At 30.5% G+C, this 23,535-nt stretch overlaps 1 protein-coding gene and 2 non-coding genes across 3 annotated transcripts; 2 read left to right on the top strand and 1 right to left on the bottom strand.

Annotated features, from left to right (window-relative positions):
* Positions 1-5,298: 5,298 nt before the first annotated feature.
* On the bottom strand, positions 5,299-17,998 carry LOC130897874 (thialysine N-epsilon-acetyltransferase-like). The gene is made up of 4 exons (XM_057806816.1): positions 17,956-17,998; positions 10,636-10,744; positions 7,053-7,261; positions 5,299-5,614 (listed from the first exon to the last, which is right to left on the bottom strand). Exons 2-4 carry the CDS (start codon positions 10,726-10,728, stop codon positions 5,407-5,409), a joined length of 510 nt encoding a protein of 169 aa, XP_057662799.1. The 5' UTR covers positions 10,729-10,744; positions 17,956-17,998; the 3' UTR covers positions 5,299-5,406.
* Positions 17,999-20,993: 2,995 nt separating this feature from the next.
* Positions 20,994-21,075, top strand: Trnal-aag (transfer RNA leucine (anticodon AAG)). Its single transcript has one exon. It is a non-coding gene; the product is annotated as a tRNA-Leu (tRNA).
* An 837-nt stretch (positions 21,076-21,912) lies between these two features.
* Positions 21,913-21,994, top strand: Trnal-aag (transfer RNA leucine (anticodon AAG)). Its single transcript has one exon. It is a non-coding gene; the product is annotated as a tRNA-Leu (tRNA).
* Positions 21,995-23,535: the final 1,541 nt, after the last annotated feature.

Below are 23,535 nucleotides of genomic sequence, written 5' to 3'. Positions count from 1 at the left end.
AATGTTGCTTAATCCTGATATCTTTCTACTTTTTTAATTGTATGAATTGTTAGAATTTGGTCATTTCGCGAGCTCTCTCCACAACTGTTTCCATTTCATCCATTCCTGTGTCTTTTGTTTTATTAACTGCCATCTTATTCCTCGTCTTCCCCCTGCTATCTTTATTTCTTCAGATGTTCCTCGGTCTACCTTTCTTTTTCCTCCATTCGTATTCCATATATCTTCCATTCTCATTACGTGGTTAGTTTTCTTTTTTCGATTTGGTTTTAAATTGGGTTGAAATTCAAATTTTCTCTTATAATTTCTTCTCTTTAACTTTATTTTTCTTAGAAATCTCATTTCTGTACTCTGTATATTTCTTTTCTGTTTCTATGACCATGTTTCTAATCCAAATGCCAAGGGTATGAACACTTTTTAATATGTTTTGGCTTTCTTTTTGCGTTAAAAACTGAGTCTTAATTCCTTAGTATGATGTTCGTATTGTATGTTTTTCTCATTTTCTGTCATTATAACTATTTCATCGGTATAAATGAATTCATTTTTGCGTTATATGAATTTGTATTGATTCATTTTTTTTTCTTCACTTAACCCTTTGACAGTATGGTAATTGATAATAGGATTAGTATGCATCCATACTTCACTCCTTAAATGAATGTATTGACACTAAACTTGTTTTTCATTATAGTGAGATGTTAATTTGGGAAAATATAACTCGTTAAATGTCACGTCATAAATTTAACATCAATAATAATAAAGTTCCGTTTTTTGTCGAAGAAAGATAATGCATTATCAAAAAAAACTAATTTTAAAACAGAAGAGACCTAAAATCAAGAACATTAGATGCATTAATATATCAATATATATATATATATATATATATATATATATATATATATATATATATATATATATATATAGCGCTTTTCCACATTCACGCCACCAGTCAATACATTTGGAACAACTTTCATGGAACCACATATTACGATGTACCTATAGATATTTATTTTAGAGAGATATAAGATAAGCGTGTCCATTTCGACACTTGACACTTTTACATATTTCACAAATTAACTTTGAATTTAACCAAAACTGCTACAATGTTTACAGTTTGTTTTTGCTGATTTCATTCTATTTCACTTTATCGCTTTCCTTCATCTTTCAATTTTTTTAATTTAGTCTGGAATAGTCAGTTCCATTGCTACTTGCTAAGTATATTTTTTAACCAAGTTAACCCCATTTGTCGAACTGTGTAGTTTGTTTAAAAATCGTTCCAAAAGTGATGTTATTCTGATATGAATAACATCACTTTTGGAACGATACAGACGTTGATGCAAGAAGTGATAAAACATTTTTATGTAGTACATGATATAGCTATAGAGTTAAAGGGATTTCACCCTCAAGTTATGACATGAGAAATATCCTGTTATTAGCGTCAAACACTGTGTTGCTTGACTTGGAAATCAAAGAAATTTTTTGACCCAGAAGGTAAACAGTTTTCAAATTCCTTCCCCATTTCTTTGGTGGAAAAGTTAACTTTCTGTATTTTTGCAAGAGGATAAACCCTTTTACACTCATCTGTGTGGAGATTCCTGTGGATATTGAGCTTCCAACCTCAACAACCTAGTAACAGTGATATTTTATGTCCAGAACGAACCAAATCCTGAGCTGCAGTGCCAGTTTTCTTTCGTGTGCTATTGTCGGTAGAGCTATAGACCAAGTGCGTAGTCTTGACGAGTAGATCATTGATGTACATGAGAAAGAGAGTAGGTGACAAATTTATTTAGAAGGTTGTCATGCCAAACTCTGTCAAAAGCCTTCGATATGTCAAGTGCCATCGATTTGGATTCCCCATATTTCTCTATAACTTCAGTCCATACGTTAGTGGCGTAGGCCAGGAGATCCCCGATTGATCTATGTTTACAGAAGCCGTAGTGATGATCGCTGATGATAGTAGCTGACTCAAGATTTACTAGTCACTGTTTCATCTTTTCTAAAAATGTTATTATTGTCACATATTTGGAGCTTTTCTCGGCAATGTGATTTCCACGTTTGTTATTGAGTGTTAACTGGTCTCATATTAAATGTCTATATAGTTATATATTCAGGGAACAAAATTATCAAAATTAATTCACCTTGTGAACACACAGTGTCGATATACAATCGATTCCTTAGTTCTTCTAAAACCTTTTTTTTTTGTGAAGAGAAACTTTTATTCTGCTCTTATTGGATTCATTTCAAGATAGAAAAATGTAATTTTTGGATTCAGAAAATCTAACATCTAACATGGGCTTGTTGAAAAAAGACACAACACAAAACTGTAAAAAAGGCGAAATTCACTTTATCGTAGCATATAAGCTATTTATCTGCTGGATTTTAGTATACTTGCCGAATCAAAGAAAATTTTGAGGTTATCCTCTCCATGGCAGTGTTAGTGGCTTCCACATCACGATGTTTTCTTTTAAAAGTATTTTATATCACATTTCTATAAATAGTCAAAAACGATCGAGGTCTGACGTATTTGATTACACGTCGTAAAATAAATTCATTCATAAAATCGTAAAAGAATCCACTACTTCTGATAATGGGTAATTATCGATCACTCAAAATTTCAACAACTCAACTACACTTAGTAGTTTGAATGCCCAAATGCTTTATAACGTCCTTGAAAGTAAATCAAGATGTTCTCATCTAGAATTCAACTTTATGTCAAGATTATAATGGTTATCGTCTGTTACATAAAGGAAAATAAATAGCACAAGTAGAAAACTTTCATATCAGCAGAACTTAAATCTGAAATATTGGTAGTTAAAGTGTACGTTATCGAATAAAGTGTTTTATTGGGTTTTGTTCTGAACCAAAAGATAGTTTATAACAGGAAAACTCTTTATATCCTTAGAAATTTGTCTTGTTGCACGGTAAATTGTGGTTTCCGTTACAGATATAACATTTATATACATGTATTAATCATCAGCTTCTACATTACAATCCTATTATACAGAGTTATTCATGTTTAAAACAGAATATTTTGATTTAGCTTAACATACCTTATACAAATATAGTTTAATTTTATATGAGTATGAATTAAAGCACAATTCTGATGATGTAGAATGTAAACCTCAATATAACATCCTAGATCAGTAACGGAGATTTTGCAAAATGCCTCACAACAAAATCTTTAGTTTGTTTCATATTATTTTCAGAAATAAAAATTTATTTCAATTTTTTCAATAAAAATAAAGTAAGTTTGTCGTCTTAACTTTACATTAAGCATTGTTCAACTTCATTAAACAGGACTGAAATTTCTAATTGATAGAAAGGCTTATAGGGTTTGTAAATTATTTTTTTTTATATGTATATTTCTATTTGTACATTATTGTGATTGTAACACAAAAAAATGTTAGTATTGTAATAATAGGGGATAAAAAGCAATATAGACAAATTGAATTTGTGCAATAAACATGACAAAAATATCTAATTATATCAAATTTAGTGTTCCATGTACATGGAATGTGAAATATCACTTATAATATACTGATATACAACAAACCCTTTTCACCTTAGATTTGCCAACCACCTTCATAGACTTCACAAATTTAGCGTTTAGTGTCTCCCCACAATCCAGGAACAGCAACCCAAAAATAAGATTATAGCGAAAAAGAGAGGAAAATATCAAATAGAAAAAGGTTATGAATTCTTATACCTGGTAGCAATACTCTCGAATAAAAATGAAGAACGTATTGAGGGAAAGGCATTGAGGAAAATATGTGGGCAAATAAAAACAAATGAAGAGCTTTAAAGAAGAAATATAAGCTTTATTATCATAAGAAAATTTTGTAGATAAAGCGACACAATTTGTTACATAATATGAAATAACAATTTGGCGTAATAATAATTATATTATAATAATAATAATATCTTACTTTCAAGCAAAAATGCCTTTTTCAATCTCCGGAAATGTATTAAATGTATTTGCCACTTTAATTCTGAAGGTAGCTGATTAGGATTTTCTAGTCGCTACAACAAATTTTTTCATGAACCCCCAATGACTGACTTATCAGGAAAGAGACAACTATTTTACAGTGAAATAAACGTGAAATATGAAAAAGAATAAAGTCACATTATTGTGAGAAATCAATATACGATCATTTTGTATAAGCTCCAATATGTGGTTAAACTGAAAACATAGAATTTTAAAAATTGCTAAAGTTTTGTTTTGTTAAAATTGATTGGAATCTTTATCTACCTACCTAACTACCTAATCTGCCTGGAGTTGGTACATCTATGCCAGAAATAGAAATTCGACACCGAGATGTGGCAAAACTTCTCAAAAGCTTGAATATCAATAAAGCAATTATCCCAGATAGAATGCCACCAGTGCAATCAAACTAGACATATCGAATGCTTTTGACAGGTTTTGACTAGTTTGAGGTGGATGCTTGTGTCCTCCAAGAATGCATCTTATCAACTACTCTCTCTCTCTCTCCTGTTTATCAACTATACGCTCGACAAAACTGCAAACCCGATCTATAGCTTCGCCGACAATAGCACACTGGTGTCGTCGTTCAAATCAACCGTCCAAATTAATTCTGCTACTACACAAATCCGTAGACAGCAACAGATCACCACCATCAATACTCAATATTTTGGAGTGGGGAAGGAGCAATCTGATTGAGTTAAATGCAGCAAAGAACTAGGCTGCTATTTTTACAAAGAAGGCTGGCACTGCAGCTCGGGATTTATTTCTGCCTGGAGATAAAATATCACCATGACAGCAAATGGGTGTTAAGGTTGGAAGCAATATGTCCTGGCAAAGTCAGGTGACAGATTTAGCCAAGACAGCTTAACAAAAACTTGGGGCCTTCTTTAATATCAAAAAGCTACATGCCCCGCAATAGCTTCTAATTCTCTAACGGCCTAGATTCGTCCATTTTTGGTATATTGCTCACACATTTGGAGTTCGGCTCGCAAGCATACCCTGAGAATGCTCGACTCAATACAGAAGAGAGCAGTTCGACTCATAGGCGATCCAGAGGTGACCAGAAACTTGGACAGCTTAGAGAAGAAAGGTCGCTGACCTGACTCAGTTTTACAAGGGCAAATGCTCTTCCGAGCTTAGCAACATGATCCCATCTAGAGTAGTTTTTGCAAGACCTACTCCACAGGCAGGCGTGGCTTACAAACACCGAGTTCGTCTGCCGACGACCAGAACAATTTATCGGGACTCATTTAACAACTACAAAAGGCAATTGGAATAACTTTAATAAATGAATTCTACCTATTCTCCAACAATAACACAAATTTATTCATAAAAAATTTATTAAATTACATAATACATTGTATTGGTATATTTCAAACCTATTGCTAAAACTATTAAAAAACATCACAAACTCCTACACATAAAAAATATTACAATTTACTGGTGTTTACCAACTTTTTAAAATTATCATGTTCCAATCTATAGACTAAATATGGACTTCCATCAGTACATCCTAACCTTTTATAAAATTTTATTGCTGGATTCCAAGACAATACGTGGAAATAAGCTTTTTGACAACCTTGTGCGTCACCCGCTTTCATAACAGAAATAAATAGTTGCTCTCCAATTTTTTTACCCCTGGAACAAAAATTAAAACCAATATAAGAAAGAAAATGGTAAAGTGTGATTTTTCAAGAAATACAAACTTATGACACAGGAAACCGGAACGATGGATTTTAATATGAATACAACCTTATAGGGTCAATCCACGTAAAGCTTTCTAGATTATTTTCGAGGGGTGAATCAATTTTTATTGTATATTAATTCTAAACTGTAGCCAATTTTTCTTTTCTACTTCTCTTAATAACTTCTGGAATGTCCCCTCCTTTCCTTTTTTCTTCTACCACTTCGCCTACTTTCCATAGATGCCCTAGCCATCTTATTATCTGTTTTTCTTAACCATTCAATTGTATCATGAAATTTTCATTTTATTTCAAAAATCATACATTGTCTGTTTCCATTGTCATCAATCTTGATTGATCCTTATTTGTTTTTATTATTCTTTGCCGCTATTCTTAACTCCTTCTCCGCTTTTTGTCATTGTCTTTGTTTCTGCACTTTACTTAGTATCTGTCTAATTTTTAATTTCTTATTCAATTTTGCTTTTCAACATCTTTTTATTTTCATGATATGCTTTATCGGATGCTAATATTTTTTCTTTAATTCTTTATCTTCTTTTCCCATTTGTTATCTTCCAAACTCATAATCTCCCATTTTTATTGTCTCACCAAAATATTTGTTTCATTTTCACTTATTAGCCCCATTTCTGCCTCCTCAATTTCCTCAACATACTTTCCATTATGTTGCGTCTTTCTGTAATAAGTATTGTGTCGCCTGAATTTGCTATTATGCATTCCTCTCAATTTCTCTCTTTTTATTTCTGAGTAAGTGCTCTATGAGTAGAATTAATAAATAGGGCTGCAGATAGTGAGTTACCTTCTCTTATTCTTCGATCAATTGTGAATTCTCCAGTTTCTCCTTATCTATTTACTACACTTGCTTTTGATTCCATCATATACATTGCAAGTAGTTTTCTCAATTTCGTTCCTCTCTCTTAATGAAGTGCTCGCTGAAAATCGCAATTTAATATTGATTTGGTGTTCATGTTTTTTCTTCATTATATATTTATTATCAGTTTTTATATTCAATCATGCAGTTCATATTTATTCAATCTTTTCCAGGTGATTTCCCATTCTTACCCTCTCCAGTTTTATTAGTCTCTCGGTTAATTTCGTCCTATTCATGTGTACAATCTTTATCTTCGATTGAAAGTTGTTAAAAAACTCCTTCCACATCGTTTTGAACTAGCTTTTCTCTTCTATCATTCTCCGTTTCTTAATGCCTCCAAATTTACTTTAATATGTTTTTTTTCTCATTTTTATGTAATACAATTAAACAGAAAGTTATCCAATGATGCAGTTCGATATATTTATCATTTTAAGATGAAAATATGATTTTATTCGATTGTGTACAATGTTTCTATATAAATTTTATTTCACTGGTGAACTATACATACCTATATTTTTCTTTGATGAATAAATCCACTAAAATAAGTGACTTTCCTTCCCAAGTTGAATAATCTATATTATAAATAGCGTATCCTACAAGAGACCTATCTTCAGCCTCCACCACTAATGAGTGAAAAGCTTTATTGATAAAATCTTTAGTTAGCTGTTCCTCGTCCAGTCTCAACTTATGACTCATTTTTTCCCATTCAGCCAGTTCCTTAAAGATGAATATGTTATAATTAGCACAATATTAATCAATTTTTAAATGTGAATCAGTTTCAGATATTTTGAGGTAATACTTTTAACCATAATGAAGGAGGAGAGAGAAACATCAGCAAATTAGTAATATGGAAATCTAGAAAATAGTAAAAAGGCTAACCATAACTATTCGAGAATAAGCACAATATTTTCGAAAGCAAAATTATAAGAATATTAAATATAGAACATAAAGAATATTCATCAACTCTTAAATGAGAGAAATTTTAATTTACACAATAGAGAAGACCACCGGAATAGAAAACACAACAATCTACATAGATACTTCGGAAGCTTCAAAAACAAAAAAACAGAAATAGTAATGAACTGTAGCAAGGCAATTTTCTAGATTGGTGGCGCTAAAGTAAATTTCTGCTGGGTACCTTCACACTATGAATTGGAAGATAACTCTAAAGTAGAGATGCTTGCAAAAAGTGGGAAAAGAAAAGAGGTGCCGATGAGGGAGTTAGAATACTACTACCGATGGAAGCAGATCCAAACATCAGGATGCACGATCATACAACAGAGACATCTAGATACAATTTTACCAAGAATAAATGAAGACAAAGCTAACATAACAAGTATAGAGTAATACGATCCAAACTGGAATATGCTAATGGTGTAATAATACTCAGTTCAGAAAAATAACAGGAAATCTCAAAATTTGCATTGAGTTTTAGTTAAAAGTTGATTTGAACGTAGATTGACTCATCACACTATTTCTAAAGGAATATTCAATTAGTTATACATTCCTGATGATTCAAACACCTGCACTCTGATAAAAAATTGTGAGAAAAAAATATTGAACTAATTTGATAAACGACTCAATCAGTACATTATTTTCCACAGTGATCTGCAAGATCATGTCGTTGGAGCCTAGGCACGCAGCTAACAATAATGAATCCCCTACCTGCTCGAATGGATGCCGAATATTATGTTGTACGATTGACAGAGGAAGCAAAAGCATTATGAAAATTTTACCCAGCACTATGATGTTTTGAGAAATTTATACATTAGAGTGATTCATAATTCAAAATAATTTTTATCTACGTAAAAAACGATTTTCATGCATCTGCAAGACAAAAGACTAGAGTTACTAAAATGACGCTTTAAAGGTTGGATGTGTTTTCAAAATAAAACATTAAGAAGCAGTAAATACACATTAACACTCAAAAATTAAATTCCAATCACTAAGTGCTCCTAGGTTGTATGAAAAGATATGAAAATGGGATATTGGAGAATAAAAAAATAATATATTATAGCAAAAAAATAAAATTTTATGGTGATAAGTATAAAATAAAATAGACAAGTATGAAATTTATATAAATTGAACGAATTCTATAGGAACAATGTGTTTAATAAAGAATTTCTACATTATGAGTAAAATTTAGTAGCAATTTAATTGAAGGAAAATTCAAGATATGGGTACTGATTATATAAAAATGTGCAAGGTCCTCTACACTGCCTAACGATGAGCGGATTCCAGCGAGCAATAAATAATATTCACATGGGCAGCAGATTTCAAAACACGGATCAAATAAATATAAGTTTCATTGTAATTATCAAAGATTCATTGTTTTATTGCCATCAGTTTAATAGAATATTGATTGTTATTTTCTGTGTAAATTTAAAATGCGTTTATTGTAAATAAATTACTTTTGAAAAGCTAAAAAGTGTCTCGAAGAACATTTCTGGCGCTGCAAACAGGATTGACATCGTACATCGTATAAGTTCCCTGTTAAACGAGACAATCCAACAAACCAAGGCGAGAAAAACGAAGTATGCAGAAGATACCACTAGTGATCATTCTCTTGTAAGTACAACATTCCTTTTTCACCACTTTTAATGATATTTCCGAAAGTAACTTACATTCATTATTGTCCCAATATAAATCCTTTGGACACTACTTCAACTAATAGCTCTCGATCTTCTGAAAATCAAATTTCAGAACCTTGAAACATTGATAGCTTGAGAATGCCTCTTCAAAACAACGATATTTCCCTTCTTTGGGCAACTTTAGTTGAAAAAATAATCTTTCAACATTTGTAAAATCGGTAGATAACTTAATTACCACCCGCAGGTTTCAGAATCTCACTTAACCTCAAGAATTCATATTAAACGCCAATTTGATTTCTCGTATAAAAGTAATTTTCCAACTTTTCGAAATGCCCTACATTCTATGAGTGGTGTACAAACTATATCTACCAGAAACCAACCTATGAGTACATCCACAAGAAGAACTTTTGATTTCGATTCTCAACAAAATGAAAATTTCCAAAATTCTAACGATACTTTAGACTTTGACGATACAAATGACCATTTTGAAACGGAGAATTCTGATACTAATCCAAATATTCAAGACGAAAATTTTCACGAAGTCACTCACGAATCACCAATCCATTAAACAACCTCCAGTTGTTATTCTTTACTTAGCCAAAATCTAAATTGAAATTTTTAATTGCTACTGGAGGATTCGATAGAATCCTACCTCTAAAGCTTCTACCTTTTTCAACTCAAATCACATTCACAATAAGCCCCTCACGTTGACGTCCATGAAAATAACACGAAACTTAAAACACCATTGACGCTAGATTTGTCGATTGAAATGAATATTTCGATATACTATTAGGGAATAGAATAGAATATCAAAATCCCTGAATCTATCAATACTATTACAAAAATTTACATTACCAAATGCTTTGCCATTAGATCGTTTACATATTGAGCATTTACATCAATATAAAATCTGTAATGATCTAAATAAATTCGGTCCTTCATTATTTCGTATATAGATATTTCGAATAAAGATATTTTCTATGATGATAATTCCGATTTAATTTTTATTTCCGCCATTAAACACGAAATAAGAAAATCCAATTTACATCAAAGGTTTCCGACATCCGAAAGAAGCACAGGAAGAAATTTCTAGACAATTCAATTAATTAATCGAGAAAAAAATTATTAGACCCTCAATTTTTATACCAAACAAACCCGAAAGAAAAAATTTCGTATGATTATTGACAACCGTGAATTAAATGAGAACACTGTTAAAGATAAGTAAGTATAATCTTCCCCAAGACATATTAGATAATCTAGGAAGAACCACATGTTTCACTACTCTTGATCTAGTCAAAGGCTTCCATCAAATTGAAGTCCACCAAAATTCAATCGAAAAAACAACTTTTTCCGTGCCTCATAGCCACTGCGAGTTTTTGCGAATACCATTTGGTCTCAAAAACGGACCTTCTCCTCTCAAAAAACTGATGGATAAGATTTCTATATTGATGTCAGCTTCGTTGTTACTACTTATTTTCAATTTCTTTCTATTATTCTTACCTTAATCATTTGAAAAACTGCTTTCATATCCTGTTGTTTGGCACTACGTACACTTAAGTTTGGTGTGCCGTTTAAAATGCTGTTACTAGCCATAATTATGATATTACAACTAAAAGAGAAGAATTGTTAATAATATTAGAAAAATTATTTGTGTATCGTGCAAATTTTGAACTAGCAACTCGTGGAAATTCATTGTTTTTAATTTATTTTAAATTATCACCTCGAATGCAAATTAAATTGCTGGATAACTAATTTCTAGAACATAAAACTAAAGACCAGAATAAGTAGGGGATATAATAATCTATTGAGCTCCGTTTTTCAGCTGTAGCACTGGGGATACTCAGTGTTTACAGCTAATTAATCCCACTTCTCCTGGAAAGTTTAGAATAAGATCTTCATCTTCTATTTTATACCTTCCCAGTCCAATATTACTCGACCTTAATTTTCGAAAATTCTTTGATAAATTAAAAAATATTGGAGTAATTCAAGTATAATGAAAAGTCACTAATTTTTCATGATTGCTTTTCACATTGATGTTTCTAATTACTCAAATCACAAATATCGTTATTTGATCTTGATTTTGGGTATCATCCGCTTAAAAATTAGTTTTTTAAATAGGTGAAAATATTCACGTTTCGACTTATGAATAGGTGAAAAATAATCAACAGAAGAATATAAAAAGGTCTAAAAAATGTCATTTATAAATAAAAAAAATTGTTGTTACTACGCTTTAATTAACCTATTCTGTTAAAATTGAATTCTCAAATTAAATTCAGAATTTTTTCTTGCTTTTGATGACCAATATAAGATTGCTTAAAAAATTATGCAATGACATATCGTGAATTAATTAATTTAATTTCTAAATAAAACGGAATTTTTCTAAAAAATGGTGCAACAAAAAAATTTATAATTGCACCAAAAGATAGCGTTACCAAAAAATATTTATTAAGAAAATGTGAAATAGAAAATAAATAGATTTAGAATTTCAAAATGCACTGGAAATTACAAGTAAAATTTTGGGAATGAATCTAGGTACAAATGATTTGAATTATAGATTCTAATGCCGACGCACAAGTAGAGAAATGTGAAGGACAGTTGATCACATGGGAACTATTACATTCTAATAATTAGCTCAATGATCTGCTTTTGAGTGAAGTTAAATTTCATTGACCAAAGTAAAATGTGATAAAGCCTGGAAAATTGTTGTAATATGCGAAAAAAGAGCGAATGAATATAGTAATACCATAAAGTGTGAGCGTTTGAGGTATATAGTAAGCTGAGGAGCAGTGCGATAACATTAAAAACGCTCCATACCTCATGGCATTGCTATGTTAAGTTACTATTTAATTATTCTGTACCTATATGTTCACAAATATACTTTTTCAACTTCATCATCATTAACATCTATTGTTTGGCGACAAAGTAATTTCGGCTTTGTAGTATGAAATAAGACACTTTTTTTAAATAAAGAATAGTTTTCAATCAATTATATATTTCCCATTTTGCTCAATGACCTTTTGCTTCATAATTCCGCGCTCATAAAATTTCTGTTCCTTTACAACAAAACGTTGAACCAGGTACGATTGAAGGTCATCCTCATTTGTGAAAGTTTGGCTATTCAATGTGCCAGATCAGGGCTGTATGGGGGATGTGGTATCACTTCTCAGCCAAGCTCCAATAGTTTCCCACGAGTTGCCAAAGATGTGTGAGACCTTGCATTATCACGGTGAAACATTTCATCTTTCCGATTTGACCATTCTGGACGTTTATCTTTGATTGCTTCATCCAGTTTCATCAATTATTGACAATAAAAATCAGAATTGATCATTTGGCTCCTTCGAAGCAGCTGAAAAAACACAACACCTTTGTAATCCTACCAAACTGACAGCATGAGCTTTTTTTGTTCTTGAGATTTCGAAGTGACTTGCGCTGGTTCATCGTATTTGCTCCATGATCGTTTTCGAACTATGTTACTGTACAAAACCTACTTTTCATCACCAGTGATGATTCTTTTCAAGAAAGGGTCGGTATTATTTCGCTTAAGGTGCATATCGCAAATGTTGATTCTTTGTGTTAAATGAATTCGTGAGGTACCCAAATATCAAGCTTCTTAACTAGCCCAAAACATTTTAAGTGTTTTTCAATTATTGTATACGATACATGTAGTCTCTTCGCAACCTCTTGAACAGTTATATAACGATCCTCTTCAATTATGATATTGATTTGGTCAATATCAACTTCAGGAGGCCAACCAGAACGTTACTCAACTTTGAGAGAAGTATCTCCAAAACAGAATATTTCATTGAGAGCCGCAGCAGCTTTCTTTCCTTTGCGGAAATGAAAAAGTAAAATATGCCGAAAATCTTCATTTCTGCAATCCATTTAAAATTAACCTACAACTTAAAGCTTTAATAAAGCACTACTTGCTTCTAAAGCAGCAGCTTCCTTTCCTTTACGGAAATAAAAAAGTAAAATATGCCGAAAATCTTCATTTCTGCAATCCATTTAAAATTAACCTACAACTAAAAGCTTTTATAAAGCACTACTTGCTTCTAAAGTTACTCCAATGTGAACAGTATCACGTGAAACAGCAATTCCTACAGCACTACAATAAGCCAAAAAATAAAGCAAAGCTCTCTATCAGTAAAATGCAAAAGTACTTAGTTGCCAACATTATATTTAAATTATCCCTAAAAACCAATTTTACCAAGGTTCATATAAAAAAGTATTCAATTAAATACCATCAACATACCACGAATATCGTGAATAAATTCGACAATTACATGATTAGTGCAACAATATACTTTATCAAAATGTCCTTGACTTTCGGAATAAAAACAACTTTTGGTATCTCACTGTTTCCGTGATTATAAATACAAAACTTTATTTTTCTACCACTTAACTATAATTATTAACATATAGATATCACATTTAATTGAAGATCAACAACGTAAATTTGTGCAACAGCTTGCAGTTAATTTCAGTAACAATATATTTTCATCAATATAAATAACCAAGTGTTCAATACTTTTTTTACTGCCACTAATGCAGTATTCTAACTGTTTTACGTGCCTTTCAAATTTATGGTTTTAAGGTAAATTAAAAAACTTCTCTGAAGATGATAACTGGTTTAAAGAAACGCGTTTAGAACTGTATTTACACCTACCGAGACAGATCATTTGAATTAGTGAACCGAGGGAAAAACGTACTTGTTTGTAGTTATCACAAACCTTCTTTTCGTTGAATAAAAGTAAAACAATTGAGAGTTTTTCTTCCTCAAAATATATAAAAAGTGGTGACGTGAAACCACAATCGAGTTTATTCTGGAGTATAAAACCACTTAGTGCCGGTTTCTTCACGTTCTAATAAAGTGCCAAATAATTATTAGCCACATAACTTTAGTAGGAACTTTTAATTGTCGAACAAATGTTTACCGTTTCTTCACCCTAGTTGGTTTAAATCCGAACTAACTAATTATTATTATTATATTATTAATAAGTATTTGTCACTTTATTATGTATTTAACAAATAGTCTACTGTTAGTAACACTATGAAAGATGCCTATATAGCAATCGTCCATGTATTGAATAAGGAAAGAAATAAGCGAAAAAACGTTCTTCTATTGACGGATTCCTATGATTTGTGTTTGTGACAACGATCTGTGCGTAATTATATTTGCACGTATTTTGTTAAGGTTGATGTTGAAGTAGTCGCTAGTTGGATATGTGTTGGTCTGAAAATTATAGTTTAAATTGAAAATAATTGATAGGAAAGGAAAAAGAAAACGGTCAAAAAATTTCATCATCGAACAAAAAATTGTAATGATCAATTTTATGACGAACGGAATAAGCTTGTTTTGAAATTTTCTGTATTCCCTCAATCAATTCTTCATCAAACAAATCTTCTCAATCTTGAAAAGCATCGATATTAAATATTTAATTAATTCTAAGACGAATAATTCCAAAAATGAACTAACCAAATAAGTTATAATAAATTAACAAATTACTTTTGATGTATAATAATTTAGGTTAGGTTTCTACTAAACTCTTCAATTGACAGTTGTGACTGCCTAACAACTTATTTGGCAAATAACTCGATTTACTCGGAGGTTTACTTTATTAGAAGGTGAAAATACCGAATTTTTGGTTATTCGGTAAATAACAGTCAGTAGGAACTTTATTAGGGAGTGAAGAAACCCGGCCTTAGTGTTATTATTTAGCTCGTATCTTTCATTTTCAATCTCCTCCAATATGACTTGTATATCTTACATTTTCTTATTTTATTCTCAATTATTGTTCGCGGCGCAATTTTAACGCATCACTTTGTGTGTAACCAACCATTGATTTCATAAACTCATCAATATAGTATAATAAAAACCTCTTCAGAACATCTTAGATTAATCCCTTTGTAATAAGACAAAGCTCCATATTGCCACTCATTTTTACTCTTATCAAACTTGCAATACTAATCAAATAAAATACAAAATATTAGAAATCAGTTCAGTTATGGTATAAGTGACATTTTTAATTCAAGCTGACAATTGAATTTTTTAACAAAGCGTGCGTATAAATACTTTTGAAGTATTTACTGGAAAAGTGGATCTTTATTGAACTAGTGCAATAATTATTTATTGCACTCAACTGTCATTATCGTACAAGACAAATATAAACATTCATGAGCGAAATATTTAGTCCTTTTTCCTGTGAGATTGGAATACGTTTCAAAGAGTTGCGGATTTTATTTTATTGTCAATCATATTTGTTATGTATTAAGTATTATTAGAAAATGCTTTTTTTATAAAATGCCATATGTTTGCAATAATTTATAAACACAAACGTAAATGCCTCAAAAATCCGCGATCACGACTACTATGATTTGGATAATGCAGCTCTGCAGTTCTAGAAATTAATTTTGATCATTGAACAAAGTTCAAAAATGAGTAATATTATTGGAAAAATAGATTATAGTGATGAAGAAAATTTGGTTGGGACCCCACCAGAAGTTAGTGAAATAGCAAATACAGCGTCATTAAGCTTATTACCTAGTAAATAAAAAAAGATCGAAAGATATAAAACCCTCATCACTTTGGTCTGAGTACTCAATATTACAAAATTCCAGTCATAAAAGTCAAAAGTGTTTAATAGGGTACACATTTATCAATTTCTAAACGAAGCTCCGAATTCCCAAATAGTATTTGATGGAAAAAGTAAGTGAGTAATTATTGTTTAGCTTTTGTAAGACATCCTAAAATTACTTGTTGTAAGTCGCTGTAATATTTGGCATCGCAGGGTCATATCGTAGAGATGAGCTGCAAAAATTGAGTATTGAAGTAATAAAAGAAATAGGTTCAATATTAATTGTAAAAGTGCCATTTTCAAAAATTGACAATAAACGAAGTTTTGTCATTGAAGGTTGAAGAAGAATTAAATTTGATCGATATATACCTTTAATACACGAAATTACGTCCCAGTCATATTCCACATAAACGTTTATTTATCAATTACCGAAATGAAAATTGCACCATCCAAGCTATTGGCGTATACACATTTGCTAAGATCCCGTATGATATTGCAAAATTTGTGAATTTGGAGAATCCTAAGCTATACACAAATCACTGCTTCGGGATATCATCCACAACACTTATTGCAGATACTTGAGCAGATTTACTAGAGCTCAAACGATATGGCGGATAGAAATCGGCGACAGTAGCGGAAGGATACACTTGCAAACAAGCTCAATGTTGCAAAACAAATATTTCAAGCTGAAGAAAATGACAATGTATAGATACCAAGTACTAGTACATTTAGATAAGTCTCAAATCAAGATGAAGAATTAAAAAATAATTCACTGAGAAATATTAATATTGCAAATTGCGAAAATTGTACATTTACTTTTAATATTTATGATACAAATAATGTATAATTTAAATTATTCCTAATTACTAGTTCCTAACTTTCTCAATGTTAACCGATAGTGTTAAGTAATTATTAAATATTTTGCTCTTAAATTACGCTTTTTCTGCACCCAAATAAAACATTTTCTTTCATGAACGTAGAAAAAATATTGTATGCAAATCGTGCAAAAAGTGTTTATTGCGCTCGACGACAAAATTTCGTTATTAGGTAAAATTAAACTGTATAAAAGGTTGTATATTCTCTTTTGTCATTTTTTTGAGCAATTTTATGATTTCTCTGGAATTTCTTTTTATGATGCACTTTATTAATCATTAGATATTATAATAAGATTCGATATATCATAGGTTTACGATTGAAGACGCGTTTACGATCTATTTTCTAAAAATATCGTTAATAAATTTGTGAAATCAAGTTATTTGATTGGAAATAGTATTACATAATGACAAAAATGCAAAATTTTGTTTCATTTGAAAACTAAATTGATTAATTCACGAAATATTAAATATTCCAACAATTTTTAATGCAAAATTTCAAGTCGATAGATTGATTAGAAGTTAGTGGGGAAATTCTATCAAAACAGAGGAATATAAACTAACAGTTTGAATAATGTTCAGTAAAATCCCAGAATTGAATTAGACTCACAATATAACATTGTAAAGAATTATTCGTTACGAATTACCTATTAAGTGAACGTGTTTTTGGTAACTTTTTTAATGCTATCAAAAGTTTAGTTTTTAAATTTTGACACATTATAAAAAATATTTAAGTAAACGATGGAAACAACACTTATGCATTTCATAATTGTTATTTTTTTGATGAAATAATTAATATGATCGATATATTTACCTATTTTTCAGAAAATTATGTTGATATAAAATAATGGAACAATAAACTGGCCACCGTATCTGTTTTAAATTAAAGTTGTTTGGTAGCTTAAGTTTTTTGAAATTTCAAGTACAGTAACGTGTATATTTTAGGGATAGCAAGGGAAATTGTTTTAAAAATTCGATAGTCTGTATAATTTTGAAATATTTTTCCTAAATTATAAAATGTATGTATATGAATAATGATTTCCCGTTCTATCGTTTGCAACATGAATCAAGGGTAGTTATAATTTTCAATTAATTGAGGAAATCATTGTGAAAATTGTTTCTTAAACTTTCTATGCTTATAATAAATCGATAGATAGTCACAAGGACAAGGAAATTTGATTAACACTTCAATTATAACCACACAACTTTATATAGAGGGTGTATGGAAAATACTATAAAATGGTTGTATAGAATTGAATTAAAAAAATCTAGTTCCAATACGAAATTTATAAAGTAGCTCTTTATAGAAATATTATTACTTATTATATTGCTTCCTGGTAGTAAATTGAATAAAAAATTTATGTAGTACTTACAATTTATTTTTATTGAATACGTAACGTCTGTCTACTAAGCTGTAATGACTAACCACGTCTAATAAAATATATATATACCCTGCTTAAATGTTAATACTATGATATTGAAATATTGACCTTTTAGCATGTTAATTCCAGTGAAGATAATGGGAACACATAACATCCAATGATATCTGAAGATAACCATTGCCTACCAAATATTATTTTTCGTAAAATTAATTAAATTCATTGTGTAAATTTTCGTGATAACCGTTGTTATGTGAAGTACGTTCAGTAATATAACTCAAATTTGAAAAATAAATAGGTCCTAAGAATTTTTCTTCAAATTAGTTCATTGTTTATTCAATTCAGCTTTATCAGTTTCCTTGAGTATGAGCTACATTATTGTTCTTATAACTTTTATGACTGGATTGCGATTTTTATATAAAAGAAATGCGTCGAATAAACTATTCGATTAAATGTGTCAAATACATGCATTGTTTTCATCATTTATCTATTTATTTTTAACCAATTTTTGCTTTATAAAAATCAAAGTAAGGGTAATAAAACTCCAAACGTTAATCTCAAACACTCATTGGGAATATTTTTGTAAATAGAAAACCCATAGTAAGGACAACGTAAGGACGTAATGACGATTTATAATTCTTGTACTTCCCCTTTGATTTTGTTTGTAGCAAATTTTCTGTTGTACTTAGTTGGAGAACTACTACTAGGCATTTCGACTTCATCAAAAGTAATATTAATAATTATTAGCTTCAGCTGAATACAGTATTCCCTACCACCTCTACACTAGCACACATACAGAGCATACCCTAAGAATACATACAAACTTAGTTGTTATTCAGTGGAAACAACATGGTGGATTTCCGATGCTAGTACCCTCGATGATACGTGACAAAACTAATATATTTTCGCGGGTCATTTGAATTTACAACACAGAATATCTACTCTATTCTATGTTATTCATTTCCACCCAGTTCTGATTTCACAGTTTCCTAAATTCACGATAAAAAGCATGTGTAAAAAATGAGCAATATTGATACATCACAGCAGTTTAGTAGTAAAATGACTAAACTATATCAATTTATCATCTTCTTCTTCTTACGTTAGGACTAGGTCCTGTATTTTCATCAAGGGTTTGCCAGGAGTAGTTGGGATGCTGAGGACCAGCTTTCATACCACCTTATAGGTGGTCGTCCAGGAGGTCGAATTGTGTCTGGTTTTTTTTTCCTTTGCAATTTATCATAGCTGAAATAAAAGTTTGTAGACACTTCTTTTGTACATAAAAAGAGAGAGAAGCTTTAACCTGTATAGTCAGTCCATCGTTTTGCTGTACTGTGTCTTAACAGTGAATTAATGAATTCTTTCGTAATATTTTTTAAACTTTCTTCTATACACTCAAATGTTCCAATTTCACTTAATTGCTCGTTGTTATTCTTCAATTTTGGCTGTTGTATTCCGATAAACTTGATACATTACAATTTCCCTAGGTGTTAAATTGTTTCTACCAGTTCCATGTACAATGAAAAAACCTGATTTTTCTTTGTCAAAACTACTAATTGCATCAGCACTCGGAATATTAACTTATGATCGATAGGAATAAATGAAATAGCTTTATACTACACACGTTTTCTATTGAAAATTGTAAAATTATTTGATGCTCTCCCAAGCGATAATTTAATGCATTCAATTTTACAAAATTCTTCTCATTTACAACACACATCAGGAAAGCGTTTGGGAAACAAATGATTATTTATCTTAACAATTGATATTGACAATAATGACATTTTTATTACACTAGCTCCACGATTGGTAAATGGCAAAACTAAATTATTTGTGTAGTTGAAATTTAGATGCAAGTTGACACACACACACAATAATTATACACACACAGAAGAGAATAGCGGTGTATATAATTGTTTTTGTGTTGAAGTGTGTTTAAATGTATATCACAACGGTTTTAGAAATTCCAGCTTAATTAACTACATAATCAGATCTAATTAATTTGTTGTCATACCAATTGATAATTAAATACTTCCTAGATTATCATTATCAAAACTTTGTCTTCAGTCGTTCAAATATTTTTAAATATCAAACATACTTTTCGGTCGTCAACAATGCTGATAATTAATGCAAGATGTTCGGGATCTAATCGTAATGTGAATTTCAAACATCAACAGATAATATATTTGATATTTCTTCTAATTATTTATTCAATTGTCAAGTTATCTTCAAGTGTAGGACATTATAAATGCGGTATATCAAATTTATGCTCCATTACCCAATTGTTGGTTTTGTATTTATTTTATGTATCTCTTCCAAAAATTCCTATTTTGTGCTAATAGTCGTCTAATTTCTCTCTAATGGACGCATCGTTTTTCTATCACTTTCCGAAGTTAGTAGTATTATATCGTGGCTGCTTTGTACTATTCATTCCTTGTATTCTGGTTTCATAGCATTTATGCTCTCGTTATTTCTATATACATAATATGGTCTAACCAGCTCAGATATCTTTCTGTAATTAGTGACTATAGACTTAATCTAAATTGAATCAGCTGTTTTGTCTCGTTTCTGGCTCGGCCTCTTCTTATGATTACTTCTATTCATTTAAGTAATTTTATTTTTATGATGATGCTGTTACTTTTTTTGCCGTATCATATATATTTTCAGCTTCTGCAACTTTCCTTGTTTCATTTCATTGTCATTAATTTCCCATTTTCCTTTTTTGCTGAGCTTACACGGTTTCTTTGTACTTTTATCTTCTATTACTATGAAGAATAGTAATGAACTCAGCCCTTCTTTTATTCTATTGAAATATAAAGATTCTATGTTATATGTTTCGACTTTATTATTTTCTTAAGCTGTCCCACATGTCGCTTCTTCTTATTTTTGCGAAAGCCTTTTACTAATCTTTTAAACCTTTATTAATTTCTTCTGATATTTTTTTAAATGTGAAAGCATTTATTTCACGTTGACAAGTCAATTGATTTTCATTCTTCCTTTATTTTTGAATGTATTTTATGGAAATGGGATAACAAGGTAGCGTGGCCGAGCGGTCTAAGGCGCTGGTTTAAGGCACCAGTCTCTTCGGAGGCGTGGGTTCGAATCCCACCGCTGCCATTTTATTTTCTATATATGTAAGAAGAAATATGATAATTGTTCTATTTTTTATTCACATATTCATTGTACCGCACCCATAAACTGCACACATTTATATAGAAGTTTTGATATTGATAAAGTATAGCATTATTAAATTTGAATTTTACTGACATACTAATAAATATAAAATAGACTTTTTAACATGAGCGAGAGAAATTAATCAAGAATTATTATGGAGGATACGGAAACGTGGTTTTATCTGCAGTGGAAGGTTACAATAGACCAAAAATAACTGACCAATTATATTGAAAATATCCGTTCGATTCCACACTAATATTATCATTATAATTAAATATGATGAAATTATAGAATCTATATTACATTTTATTTGTGTTTATTTAACAGTTGTTTTAGAATGTTTGACGTTTACTCCAATTAATACACTTACAATTAGAAGTCATAACCTAAAATTTAGATTTTCACGGGTAATTAGGCACTGTTAAAAGAAGTAGATTTGATCTATAGTTAAAGTTGTTTCCAACCCACATTTTTAGAGATAATATTGAGCTATATGAGTATATCTCAGTTATGCAAGATTACAATACATTTTGCAGATGACTTTTCTGAAATTTTGAGATTTTTCATAATTCCTATTTTGTCGAGATTTTTTCAAATCAAATGATTTCGACAAAACAATAACCGCAGTAAAATTTTATTATTGCTTTTTTTACCAAAATATATTATAAAGGTAAGTAAAAGTATTATTATATATTATATTTAATAGAAATTGATAACAGTTTGAACTATTTTTAAAATTCCTCAGAAAATGCGTGATTATTTTACGTTAAACGTCATATAGGTAGCGTGGCCGAGCGGTCTAAGGCGCTGGTTTAAGGCACCAGTCTCTTCGGAGGCGTGGGTTCGAATCCCACCGCTGCCAAATCTTTTTATCTACATAATGACTAATATACTATTATTATAATAAGTTTAAGAAGTAACAGATCGAACATTAAAGTAACTATTAGTTGTTCCAGCTTTTCCGTAAGTATTCCAAAATAATGCAATAAAATTTAAAATATATCACCAAATCATGCAGAATTCCGTTGACCTATTTTTTGCGGACGATCTTCCTGAAATATTTCAACTGAAAGCTCATAATGTTTGAAGAATCTCTCAAAAAAGCAAAAACCGTTTTTTCGGCATGGAAAACGAGAAAATTATAACTGATTAATATTTTGCTAATTTGCTGACACTTTTTAATGCCAAACTTCAACAAAACGCATTTGTTGAAGAAGAGTCAACCCAACTACTTTCCGATTTATTACCTCAGCCATCATATTCACCAGATCTGATTCCCTAATATTTTCTGTTCACAAACTTATGAAAATAACTTTGTGATTAGCCAATTAGAAAAAGTGAAATAACAGAGAAAAATACGTATTTCACAAAACATCCGTGAGTTAAAGTTAAATAAAGTTTGGTGGCTCATACAAAGAAATATAAGCTTTTTAACACGCTTATATTAGCTTAACCTATATGTTGGTTTGTTTGCTAACTTGTTTGTAACTCTCATTTGTGGCTTATTAGTGTTAGTATATCCCACCACGTTAATTGCGTTCGTTACCTCTATTGGAGATTTACTACACTGCCTGCATCAGTATAACTTTAGAATTTAACACCTCAAATTTTATTATGTTGTTGGAGATTTACAGTACTAATGACTAGAACTTTTTATTTTTGAAAACAAATCGAACTAATAAGTGTAAAATAATTATAAATAAAAAAAAACTAAAAAACACTCTTAAAACACATCAAACTAAAAAGCTAAAAATATTTTTTAAATAAACTTTAAACAACAATGAATGAAAAATACCAGAATTATTGTGAAGAAATCATTGAGTGCTTTGTTTCATCTCGTAAATTGAGTGCCCGACGTCTTTTTCACAATAATACAAGTATTTTTCATTCACTATTGTTTTAAGCTTATTTTAAAAATTATCTTTAATTTTTTAGTTTGATGTACTTTGAAAGCGTGTTTGTTAGTTTTTAGAGTTGAGATTGAAAGCCATGAGAAGACTGAAACATTTACTAAAATTTTCGCATACTTTCTCGGATTTTTTCCAATTTTCACGCACATTGTATATTATATTATAAAAATATGACTCAATGAAGAATTTCTCACAAATCTCCTTTACTTACCGATTCTAAAATATCACTTCATTGGAAAAATTTTGTGCAATTCTTCTCCATCTATTTTTAAATATTCACCATTTCAGTAACAAATCTTCACCTGATATACATAAAAAACAATGACTAATACATCAAGCACGACTTAGATTTCCAGGAAAATGTAAAGCTGAGTTTCAGGAAGTTGCGTAGAAACGAAACAAGTGAAAAGTGAAAATTATGAGTTAACAGAATTCATTAAAAACTTTGTAACTGGTATTCATATAAAATGGCATTGGCAGTAGGAATTGGTTC

The sequence above is a fragment of the Diorhabda carinulata genome, chromosome 9 (assembly GCF_026250575.1).
Source record: "Diorhabda carinulata isolate Delta chromosome 9, icDioCari1.1, whole genome shotgun sequence".
Classification (NCBI taxonomy): domain Eukaryota; kingdom Metazoa; phylum Arthropoda; class Insecta; order Coleoptera; family Chrysomelidae; genus Diorhabda; species Diorhabda carinulata.
Note: the sequence above shows the minus strand (reverse complement) of the source record. Positions and strands in the feature narration are given on the sequence as shown.

Coding starts and splice junctions, on each gene's coding strand:
- LOC130897874 (XM_057806816.1), bottom strand. CDS start 10,728: ATGGCTAGTAACAGCATTTTAAACGGCACACCAAACTTAAGTGTACGT. Junction 7,262..10,635: donor CAGTTTTTCAAATGATTAAG/GTAAGAATAATA, acceptor TTCATCTTTAAG/GAACTGGCTGAATGGGAAAA. Junction 5,615..7,052: donor TTCATCAAAGAAAAATATAG/GTATGTATAGTT, acceptor TTTTTGTTCCAG/GGGTAAAAAAATTGGAGAGC.